Consider the following 12,796-nt stretch of genomic DNA (forward strand, 5'->3'; position numbering starts at 1 on the left):
CGGGTTTCGTTGTTTACGTTTTCATTGCCGCCGCAGACGCCATAGACTCTACACCTTGAAGGCTTGACGGGCTCGGGTTTTTCCAGAAACAAAGAAAACTGCCGCGTGCTGTCAGCTGTGCCTGTAACTTGTAAGTTTTTCCGTCATAGTTATTAGTAATGGAACGAACCATGGTCCATAATGTTACAAATTATTTGTTTGCTGGAGCCTGGTGGAGTTACTCACGTCCTGTGCGGCAGCCGGCTGTGCCTCTGTCCAAAATTTAGCACCGAGACCTTGTCCAAAATGACCGAAATCATCTCTGCAATTTACAATGATATATCAGACCTTAACATGCACTTCAAAACAGTTATAACAGTCATCCAAATTTGTGAAATTTGCCCAAACAGTGAATGCCCAACTGATGCAAATGACATAGAAATGTGTTAGGTATTTTTATGTCACTTAAATGAGTTACATGTCACTGTCGTCAAGTAGTTATATGGTTGTAACTTGTAACTAAAACAGTGACTGATCAAGGGTTATATGGACAGAGCTGGAAATGTTTTTGAAACCAATTCTGCTCCTTCAATTAAGCTGCTACAGGCCAATAAACTGATTCGTTTAGTGCTGAAACAGTGAAATGTAACTGCAGTCTGCAATTCAATCCTTGTAATTTGTAGGTGGTACCAGAGGACAGAATTAGAGCTGAGTGATTTGGAGGTATTTTTGTGACCCATTAACCCACTACAGCCTACAGGTCTGCGTGACATGGTTCCAGAGGGGAGACTTCAAGCCTCAATCCAATAATTTGTCCTCCCTTTTTAAATCAGTCTCTTTGTGGTCTGAGGCTCACAAATGTTCTCGGCCCTCTTCCACTATCTGTATCAGTGGTTGTAACTAAAACAGTGGTTGTAGCCTGTAGCTCTACATCAGTCACCAAAATGCAAGAGCCAAACCCTTATTAAGCTTTTATGATGGCTCTTTAGTGTTTTAAGCTCTATTATTGTTGTTGTTCTTGAGATTAGGTTATGAAATAAAATACTTTAAACCTGATTATTTTGTTACAGCCACTGTAAAGCTTGCTTAAGATCTGGAAATGAAGATGACAGTCAAGGATAGAGAGGAAAACAAACCTCATGGAATAGCAGCCCTCCTTTAGTGACAATTTTGGGAACCAAACCACAACTTTTAGGCTCAAAAGAGCAGTGAGGCTCCTATTAGTCTAATGCCGAACATATGTCACAAAGATGCCACTGTTAAGTTAGATCAAACCTCTGTAATTTTATGTCAAGCCACTGTAATAAATTATAATGATATCAGCCCAGTTGAAACTTGAAACTTGAGTCTGCAGTTAACAAAATGTTTTAGTGGGCTGAAGCCTGAGAGTACCCAAAGGACAATTTCTTTTGGATCATATGCTCCACTTTTTCTAGGCTCTAGGCTCTAATTATGTTCTCACTGTGTTGAAGGCTGAAGCCTGATTTGACTGTGTTGAAGATGACTAACGAAAATGTAATTTCAAAAAAAATTGCAGGCATTTCAGACATTGAAGTGTCAGACATTTCAGACTTCTAAATTCCAATGGCACCCCCAAAGTCAACTGCTGTAGCTTGGAATTTTATCCAAAAAGATGGTTTTAATCTTTCATGTCAGCTGTGTGGACATAATTTCAAGGGCACTTTGACTAGAGCAGTGGATCACCTTCTCGGTATTAGCAATGGAAGTGGAGGTGGTGTTGAAGCCTGCACTAAGATCACTGATGAACAAAAAGCCAAAGTGGAGAAAGACCATTCCAGTTCACAGATGCAAAGGCAGAAAAGGGTGAATAAGAGGCAGCGAATTGAGAGGGAGATTGCCATGTCTTCCTCCAACACCATTAATTCAGTTTCAAACATTGGTGGATCTAGTTCTACAGCTCCTCAAGCAAAAACAGGTGGGCCGAAAACATTAAATCAATTCTGGAAACCTGTTGAGAAACAGGAAGTTGATGACGCTGTTGCTGAGTATTTTTATGCATGTGCAATTCCCTTTAATGTGGCGAGGAGTCCATATTTTAAAAATGTAATTAAAAAGGCCATTGATTTTGGGAAGGGCTATGTTCCTCCTGGATCTGAAGCTTTAAGGACAACTTTGCTAAAGAGAGCGAAAGACAGAGTGACAGAAAAGTTGGCTGATATTAAAGAGTCCTGGAAGCTTACAGGATGCACAATTTTGAGTGATGGTTGGTCAGATTTGTGTCATCGCCCATTGATCAATGTGCTTGTTTATTGTCCTCAAGGGGTAGTTTTCTTGAAGGCAGTGAATGCAATGGATCAAGTGAAGACATCAGAATTCATTTTTGGAATTTTGGATGAAGCGATTCAAGAAGTTGGGGTGGAAAATGTTGTCCATGTTGTTACAGATAATGCATCAAATTGTGTTGGTGCAAGGAAGCTGATTATGGAAAAACATGGGCAGATTTATTGGACCCCTTGTGCATCTCATTGCTTGGATTTAATGTTGCATGACTTAGCCAAATTTCCTTGGGTCAATGAAACAATCCGAAGAGCCAAATCAATTTCAAACTTCATCATCAACCATCGTCTCACTTTGAGCATATACAGGAAGAATGCATCAAAAGAGTTGTTGAGGCCTTGTGATACAAGGTTTGCCACTTTTTATATTACTCTGAAAAGAGTTGTTGAGGAAAAAGCGAGCCTAAGAGTTGTTTTTTGCAGCACTGAGTGGGAGAGATCTACTCTCTCAAAAGAAACTAAGGGGAAAAATGTTGAACAAATAGTGCTCAATAATGGCTTTTGGGAAAATGCAAACAAGGTTTTAAAAATTTGTGGCCCAATTGTTAATGTGCTCCGCATGGTTGATGGTGACAAACCTTGTATGGGTTTTGTTTATGAAAGCCTTGATCGTTGCAAAGAGGCCATTGCAACTGCTTTTGATAATGTGGAAGCTGATTACAAGGAGATATGGGATTTAATTGATCATAGATGGAAGATGATGCATAGTCCATTACACGCAGCAGCATGCTATTTGGACCCTAGATTGTTTGGGTTACCAAGACATAGGGACGAAGAAATCATGAATGGACTTATCCAATCTATTGAGAAGCTAAATCCAGATCCAGAGATTGCAGGTTTGATCAGAAGTCAGTTGAGAGCATACAGGTAAATGTCTTGCAATTATATTCCTTTGCATGCAATTATATGAATCTTGTTGTTAATGTCTTGCAATTATATGAATCTTGTTGTATATGAACTGATTGAGACTCTCAACTTGAATGCATACAGGTTAGAAGAAGGATTATTTGGAACAGTATCAGCAAAGTATGATAGGAGCAGAAGTGATCCAACACTATGGTGGGAATGGTATGGTTCAGGGGCACCAGAATTGCAAAATTTTGCAATGCGTATCTTAAGCCAAGGAACAAGTGCATCAGCATGTGAAAGGAATTGGAGTTCCTTTGACCACATTCATTCCAAAAAAAGAAATAGACTGTCATCTCAAAAATTAGAAGATCTTGTTTATGTTCGTAGTAATTTGCAGTTGGCATTGAAGAATGTGGCTAAAGAGTCATCCAATTCTTCTACTCCGTGGATCGATCCTGTTCCAAATGCAACAATGGATGATGCTGATTTGTACATTGATAGTGACAGGGAATTCGCTGATGAATCTGGTGCTGAAGCATCTAGCGGATTCATATCTCATACTGCTCTTGATGACATAGAACTTTTTGATATAACAAGTGGGCAACAGGAACGTCAAGAATAAAACTTGTGTTCCTGTTTTAGAGTTCTAGTTTAGTTTTTGCATGAACAATTTGCTAGAGCCTAAAACTGCCAAGCTAGCTGCTACTTTAAAGTTTAAAGTTTAAACTCTCTTTTTATCTAATGTGGAAGCTGTTCACTCTTATTTGATGACTGTTTACTGTTCTATTCGCTTTGATGGTTACATGGTACATCATATTTTGGTTGGTGATCAAATGGTATCTTTTAGAAATTTTCATTATTTCTTTGTCAATATGGTTGACTCATTAGCAATTTTCATGTGCTACATAACTTGCTGATTTTTCCTATACATTTCAAGCTTTTCATCGAATTATGCTTTGACTCCATTATTAATATAATTTCTAACAATAAGATAGTCTTTATAACTTATAAGTATATAAATCTGCCCTCTATCTTTAATATACATTTTTTTTTCGAATTTCTATATGTCGAATTTTATCAACAAAATTTGAGTTGCTGAACTTTATTCGAATTTCAAGGTCCTCGAACTCGAACTCGAACTCGAACCTGGTGACTTAGCCTGACGCAAAGCCAGGAGGGCCAACGCAGAGCAAAAAAGTTGTTTGTCACGCAGAATCCAGAACCGTCGGGAACAGTCGGAACTGCCAAAACAACCAAGATAGCTGACGCAAATTGCAGAGAAGTTGACGCAGAGCCTACGTAGAGGCAGTGCAGAAATAGTCAGGGTTAACCAGCCTTGTGCCAGATCAATCAGAATTCTGTCCGGTGAAGTGAGGTAAAACTTTTTCCGCTAATATTTTTCTTTATAAAGGATTGCTAGATGAGCATCCTAGATTTGTATTCAGATATTTCTCCTGCATAATAATAAACCCTTAGAACTGCTGCACCGGTTTTCCCACATTGGGTTTTTCCGGGGACTATTGTGTCCAAAAATAAGTGTGTCGTATGTATCTTTTTCTTTGCTCTGTTTTCTGTTTCATGAGATCAAATATTTAATTAGTGTAAGCTGCAGAAGTAATTTGCTTCAATATCCAGAAGAATAACTTGATGAATGTAATTTAAAAATCAAGTAGGTGAAGTAGATTCAGATTTGCTGCAGTAGGGGTTCCTTCAAGTCTAGGAATTTTCACAAAAGAGAGCTCCGACAAGTTCTTGATTAAAAGGAAGCTTGGGTACTGTATTCCTTCAAGGAATGGGCATATCTTCCCCAATTGAGAGGGAGAGATAGACACAACATTCTTGTCTTCACTTTGGAAGAAAGAATGGAGGATTGGGTAGTCATCTGGCATCCGATGCTCTTTGAGAATGTGTAGGGAATCCAAGACAAGAGTAGGCAAGAGGACTGATATTCTTTGACGGTTGGGAATCCAAGATGAGAATAGTCTTAGAAGTTCATACTCAATGAACACCCAGGTGGGTATGTACCTTGAGAGCCAATGATGAAGGTGTCTATAGTCATTGGTCTCGCCAACATTGTGCTCTGATCTAATGAGAGATAGATCTACCAGTCAAGGCCTTGTTGTGGCAATAATGTTGGTTACTATGATGCTATAACAGATGGATTGCCAATCCCATTTCTCTTATGTGAATTCTTCAAATTGAAAATAGCCAAACACTTTGTAATGATTTATGAATACCTCCCTAGTTAAGAGGGAGTGTTGAAGAAAGTGTATCTAGGTTTGGTCTTCATAAATGTAATTTTGATCTTTGTATTTATAAAAGAAAAGAAATATTTTTTTTTTATTTATATCAATGAGTTTCTTGCTCATTGCATAGGTCTAGCACAGGTCAAAGTGCTATAGGGAAGTCAGAGAGTCAAAAGAAATGTTGAAGACCCTTAAGGGCATGTTACACCATGTATATTTATGTATGAGAGTCCAAGAAATACCTCCAAGCATAGAAGTCAAGTCGGCCTCAAGTCATCAAGTTGGCCTCAAGTCGGCCTAAAGATGGAGCAGACCTCTATATATAAGGGTCATTCCACCCCTCCAAAGCAACGCAATTCACCTCTGAAATCAGCGAAGGAAAAGGACAGGTATAGGGTACGAAAAAGGACAAAGAAGGAGCCTCTAGTGTAGTGAAGAAGGAAGGAAGGAAGAAAACTGAAGCTAATAGGGTTGTCTTAGGGCCTATTACAGTCACACGTGTGAAGAAAAGGAGGCTCTCTCTGCTGTCATAACAACCCTCCTATTACAGTCATAAAAGTTCATTGGTTGGGCTAAGAAAGGAGTGCCTATTAGGCCTCTCACTCAAACAAAGAAGAAGACCACACAAGCGAAGGAAGGAGAGCAATCTAGCATCAGTTTCTTGAAGGAATCCCCTCACACGTGCGAAGAAATAGGGCCACACTAATGTTACATTAGACTTGCAACTATATCTCAAGGAAGAGCTTGATTGTAAGAGGGATAAGGTACTCTTCATAAGAGAAGGAGTCTACTAAGGAACAAAGACAAATATCTCTTCTAGTGCAAGCATAACTAGGGTTGCTATCAGTGGCAAGAAGAAGAACGAAGTGTCAAAAGGAGGAGGACAAAGTGCCGGAAGAAGAAGGACAAAGGCTTGGCTTGTTCTTGGAGGATCTTCTTGTCAAGGGTCTAGGGTTTGGCATTTATCAATAGAATCTTCAATAAGAGAAATTTCAAGAAGGGTTTTCCTCTCTAAGAGAGAGAGGTTTTTCCCTGGCTGAGAGGCAACATCTTGTGTTCTTGTCTCTTGTATTTTGGTAACTATTTGATGAAGTAAGAGAACATATATTAATACTAATAAGAAGAAGAAGATTGTGTCTCACTATATTGATCTTTCTTCCTTCAACGATATCAAGGAGCCATGTTCTTTCTTCAATCTGTGACACAGTTCGGGCGCACATCACTTTCAATCATGATCAAAGAAGGAATTATGTTGAGCCTTGTCAAACTTCAAGCTAGTCATAGCTCTTTCATGAAAGTGATCAAGTTATCTTCTTACACTACTACTTTCAATCCCAAGGTGGTGATGCAAACACCTTGACTACATAACCTTCCAAGGATTGTCAAGATCATATACTCAATTCATGTGTTTGTTGAATTGAGTTCAACATCCACAGTTAAACTTGACTCAACTATCATCATGCATTCTTGCAACATCCTCTACAGGCTATGTCACAAGGTTCGTCGAACTTTAACCTTAAGGTTTGAATTTTGGCGAACCTTAAAAAAAATTGAGGTTCAACGAACCTCATAGCCATTGTCCAAGTCCATAGATCAAAACTCATAAACTCATGTTACAACTCAAGCTTTTAGTGTATCCCTGTAGATTCCATGTCCGTGATAGCATTTTTGATGTTGATTTCTTACTATTTTATCTTCTAATTCATTTTATATATATATATATATATATATATATATATATATATATATATATATACAGACGAACCTAATGGTGAACCTCATCAAAAAATTCGAACTCAAACCGAACCTAATCATTGCTGAACCCAAACTCGAACCTGAACCATGTGACATTGTCTACAGGTAGTGAAACAATATGTTAACCAGATAACCAATATCAAAATGTTAAATATCAGACTTACCTTGTCATGACGACCATTCTTATGAAAGTATCAACTTACTTGTGTACTTCAACATCAACATCATTTTGTATGATCCATCTCCATATGAATCTTTCTCCATACAGTCATCAAAGTGCCCATGGATCGAAGCTAGACTACCAAGCTACAATATTCTCCTTGGAGTTTTCATTATTAACTCCTTATCTTTCTTCTAGAGACTACACTTGATGTTGATCAACATTGTCATATGCCATGCAATTTTGTGAGAGAGTCTTGATCTCCATTCATTCCAAAAAATAAAAATCTTCTTTCGAGCATCATGCAACCATATGGAAGACATACCAAGCATATTCATAATTAATTCTTCCTTCGTGATTCTTGTAGATGTGAACCATGTTCTAGAGAAGAATAATTGCACACCTTTGCTTTCATATAATCATCTAGCCATTCTTTGATCAAGCTTGCTTCTTATACTTGTCAAATATAGGTTTTCTTTTCCAAGAAGAAAAAGACTGGAGTGGCACCTGATGATTATATGAAGATTCCATGCCCAAGGATGATCCAAAGGACACTTGTACCATCAGATATCATCAGTAAACAAAGTTTTTTAACTCTACTTCTATTTCTCATCATCTATTCTTATACCCAGATTCAACACACTGCAGCTGATGAGTTTTGAGTCTGTAACAGGCCTAGGATGTTCAGACTCGATCAGCAAGCGAGTACACCTTGGAGTGTTTTTTGTATCTAGTTAATTATTCCTTCTTTTTTAGAGGCAGATAATTTTCTGGGTTTTTTCACTCACTTTTTACCCCAAAGTTGGGGTGACGGTTTGATAGTTGAACCCCTAACACATTTTAGTGTCTAGAGTCAATGCATATTACCATACTAGATCACACAAAAAAATTCGTGGATTTCGGTTAAGTCTAGGTAGTCATTTTTTAATTTTTTAGATTTCCCACAGGTCTAAACTTGCAAATAAAATTGTATTCGAATTGTAATAAGTGTAGTCTAGAGAAGTTGTATGGGATATGAGTAATAAAAATTACACCTCTCATCCTCAACTTTCTTCTATGACACACTCTGAGGGGTTAAGAATGTGTTTTGGACCCTCAAAACCCACATTTCATAAGTTTAGTGAAAATTGTGGCATTTAATTACGCTAGAATTAAATAAAATAGAGAGAAATAAATTATTCCATATGACAAAATGACGTGGAAATGACTTGGAAATTATCCTAAGTCAAAGAGTTGAGTCAACGGACATGTGGAAGATGACTGAGCACATTGCATCATAAATACACCACTATTTGGAAAAATCGAATTACCTAGAGATAACGCAGCAGTTGCACGTGGAAAATCATATTTATTAAAGGAACTTATGCACTAAAGGAATATTCTATGGAATATTTACACTGAAGATTTAGTGGGGTCTTTTCTCACTGTTAACTCGAGTGCTTCTACACTTAGCACTTCTCATGGAGAATTACGAGTCACTTGGAGGAGATCATGCAGTTCCTAAGGATCTGCACAGAGCATCTTTGGGATCATCATCTGAGGTGGCAACACTTGGTTCGAGTTTGATTTTGTTTGATGGGAGTTCTCTCATTGCTTTGGTTCACTCATGGATATGTTTACTATGCCATATAGAGAAATCGATTTTCTTTGGGTGCCACATGAGGAATTCGATTTGCCTTGGTGTTTCTATCATCTCCACTTGGAACTCGTCTTTCTTGGGATTTGCTCCAAGTTCAGTTCTCACATGCATTCTTCCTTGGGATTTTCTCCCAACTCTCTATATAATGAGGCTATGGGCTCTCATATTGTATCATGTAATACGAGTTATTGTGCTTGAGGAGACGTTGCGGAATTGTATTCACTACTTGCAATATAATACAACAGTCTTTGGGGTAAATTGTGATGGTGTTCTTCTCCTTGCATATGTGGTAAATTCTTGACTTGTTGTTATGCTTCTACTTATTTCCTCATGTCATTGTTTATTTCATGCTTGTTTCAAGTTACGTTATTATGCAGCTATCTCATATTAGCATAAGAATTACTTATTTGCTTTAGAAAAAAAAATCTTCTAGTGGATGTTAGATGTACCTTTAGGAACTCTTTCCACTGCACTTATTTCATGTGGATTTAATGATTTGTGGAGAAGTTTTGTAGAGGAATCATTCTTTGGTTAAGTTTTTCAAGCGTGAAGGGAAATTCTCAGAGGAATCAACCCATTCTTGAAAAGTATTCAAGGAGAACCCGCACATGTTGAACTCCAAAGTCTCATCTATATTTGTTTTTTGTCTTGCAAGAATTCTTTCAAGTTTCTTAAAGCACTTATTTCTTGCATCAAAATATCGAACTTAAAATCACTTTATTTTTTACGTATTGCACTTCATTTATCAGTATTTGGCTATTTCAAAGAGCTAAGTCATGGCTAGTCAAAGAGGAGAGTTTGCTCATACTCTTTGGCCTAGTCTCTTGTAGATTATTTTTGTAACATATTTTGTAGCTTTCTTAAGCTAATATTTGTTGTGTTGTTGTAACCATTTTTAACTTGTTCTTTTGCAGCTACTTGTGGGATTCATTATCAAAAAACTACTTACAAGTTTACATGCAAGACATTGAGGCTCGAATTTAGTGACTACTTCTACCTTTAGGCCAAATTTTTCTTGGACAAAACCGAGTTTTTCTTAAGGGAGGCCGAGTTCAATTTGGGCCTTTGTTTCTATCTCTTGGCCATGGACATCAAAGAGGTTTTACCTCTTTTCTCCTCCCTCAAAAAATCTGCATTTTGTTAAGCCTTTGTGGGCTTCAAATTGCAGAAATTTTCAGCTTGGAAAGGTCTATGGTTTGAAGCCAAATTGTTAAGACTTTCCTTGGATTTTAGAGAAAACTTCATTGTCTTTTCCTTCTTGTAACAACTAATAAAATTTCTGATTTTGGGAGCGTGGGTTTTACCCATTGGTATCCCTATCTCTCCACCTTTTGGAGAGGCTTGGTGGTTTGATCTTTGATCTATTTCATTTGCATGCATCTCATTTAATTGGGGAATTAACACAATCATGCATTACACTCATTCTGCATTCTTTTTAGTTTGATTTACTACATGTTTCAAGTCCATAACAAGTTCAGATTTTTTGCATGCAAACACTTTTTACTTGATCTTATTTGGCTTGAACATAGTTCCAAGTTTACTTATGCTTCACCATTAAACACATCTTACATGCATCAAGTATTTGGGCAAATTTTCTCCATAAAGTAACATTCTATTTCATGTCAAGCAAGTACATTTCAAGTTGGACTTAATTTTCATTGTTTGGTTAATTTCCTTGCATGCACCAAGTATCACTAAAACCTACGTCCAACTTAAGTTGGTTGAATAGACTTTTTAGAGACCCTCTACCTCTATTGACTCATCATTGTGAGATCCAAATCTTTGGGCAAAGATGAGTTCTGAGGACTATAGTTCAATTGTAACTTTGTCTTAGCGCTAATTAATAAAATAAACCAAAAACACTATTTCATCACATTTAATTTACTTGCATAGTTCTTAAATTTCTTGCTATCTTGATGGCTAAAAGTCTCACATGCAAATCTTACGTCAAGAAGCACTTTGGATGCAAGCATTGTAATCCCTAATTTTTGCAACAAGTTTTAGTTTAACTTTCTTGTTCTTCGAAATTGGTTTACCCTTGAAACTTAATTACATATTGCCATTTTGATGGTCATTGATCTTACTTTCAAGTACTCTTATTTTGTTGCAAACTTAATTGCATGTTGTCATCTTGGTCTAACATTTGAGTTATTTTTGTCATTTCATTCTCATAAGTAGACTTATAATTGTATCCTTTTGAACAAGATAGTTTCACATGCTTTGATTTATAAACTTATTCATATTAAAAGAATTTATAATATCTTGTGCTAACAGTGTGTTGTTTCACTTTTCAAGATTACTTTGGCTTTCCATTTGAAAGCATTTCACTTCATTTTAAGCAAATACAATTTCATTAGAGCAATTTATTTAAAGGCACTGGTTGAATGCTCATGTATTGATGGTTGTCATAATTATTTGATGTCATATTGCTCATATCACATTTGCTTATAAATTTCTAAGAGTAATCCATAACACTATAACGCTCTCCTAGAAACCCACATATTTAACTTAGTTTTCCTTTAGGGACCACACCCTTAGCTAACCTAGGAGATAGCTTAAACGGAGAGAGTCAGGATTAGTGTGACAACCTCTTCTCTAAGTTCCTTGTTACCAACCACACCTTGTGGAGTTGAAGGCTTTTCTCGCTAACTTGTAGGTAGGTGTAGACAGCAAGAGTAACATTTTTGGTGCCATTGTCGGGGACAAACTTTCTTGTACCTAGGAAATCAACTTACCTTTTGGTTTTAGAATTTTTGAACTTTAGATTTAGATTCTTGCTCAAGTGGCGACTCCACTCAACCCAAATTTTGCAAGAGTATCTACTAGGAGAAATTCAAGTGGTCTAGTTAGCCCCTCTTTTGATCCTGAAAGGGTTTTTAGAGAGAGGTTGAATAGATTTTCTCGTAGTACAGCTCCTGCTAGTCTTGCACAAGAGGTTATTTCTGATATTCATTTGTTTTTTCAAGAACAAGTAGAGCCTAGCATCATGAATGATCTTTTTGTTCCTTGTGACTTCACTAACATAAATGACTATCCTCACAATATCCCTAACAAGGCTATTGAAAAGTTGTCTTCCTTTCAAGGTAACAATGCCATTAGTGTTACATCACATGTGAAAAACTTTAATGTTTGTATCTTTAGATGGCGTAACATTGCTAACTATGAGGATGTTAAGATGATACTTTTTGTCTTATATTTGGAAGGGGATGTTCTTGATTGGCTCACTGAGAAACCTGCTAACTCATATAACTCTTTACAAGCCATTCTAACTGCATTTTTAGATAAGTTTGGGGAGAAGAAGGAAAATAGTCATTTGATCAATGCCATTAGCAACATGAAGAAAAATGAGAATGAAACCATGGAGAAGTTTAACAAAAGATTCAATGGATTAGTAAAAAGCATGTCTGCTATTGTTAAACCTCCTAATGAATTTCTTTTATGTTCATATCTATATGCTTTTGGTGTTGACACTGCTTATCAGTTGAGGAGGAAGGAGCCTGCAAATTTAGGTGTGGCTCAAATTGAAGCCTTAAAAATGGAAAATGCCAGAAAGCAATCAAGAAAGTCTGAAATTCCTGGTTTCACTAAAGGGCCATTGAAATCGAATGATTCCAAAGGTAAGGCCAAGGAAGAGACTACACATGATCCTATTAAGGAATTGACCCAACTCATCAAGAGTATGGAGACAAATCATACTAGTCAAATGAATGCTACCAAAATTGGTTAGTGGCCATGGAGAGAAATCAAGGTGGGAGATTCCCAAATAGAGGAAATGATAGATGGCAAAAGAGAGAACCTCTCAATGACCATAGACCACCTAATCCACTTGAGTCTACAAACTTAGTTGATTATTCCATGCCTTATTATAGAC

General features: G+C 37.1%; 2 protein-coding genes across 3 annotated transcripts in view; one reads left to right on the top strand and one right to left on the bottom strand.

Moving 5' to 3' along the window:
- LOC149227062 (Prefoldin chaperone subunit family protein) overlaps window positions 1-12,796 on the bottom strand; it is a 339,403-nt gene that overhangs the window by 32,250 nt on the left and 294,357 nt on the right. The gene's annotated exons all lie outside the window — the stretch shown is intronic.
- LOC149227063 (uncharacterized) lies at window positions 2,473-4,038 on the top strand. Its single transcript, XM_089375408.1, has 2 exons — window positions 2,473-3,143; window positions 3,267-4,038. The coding sequence occupies exons 1-2, from the start codon at window positions 2,479-2,481 to the stop codon at window positions 3,745-3,747; spliced, it is 1,146 nt and encodes a 381-aa protein (XP_089231534.1). The 5' UTR covers window positions 2,473-2,478; the 3' UTR covers window positions 3,748-4,038.

Source organism: Pinus tabuliformis, chromosome J, assembly GCF_031772625.1.
Source record: "Pinus tabuliformis cultivar Carrire ecotype Pingquan chromosome J, CPIR1, whole genome shotgun sequence".
In the NCBI taxonomy this organism is placed as follows: domain Eukaryota; kingdom Viridiplantae; phylum Streptophyta; class Pinopsida; order Pinales; family Pinaceae; genus Pinus; species Pinus tabuliformis.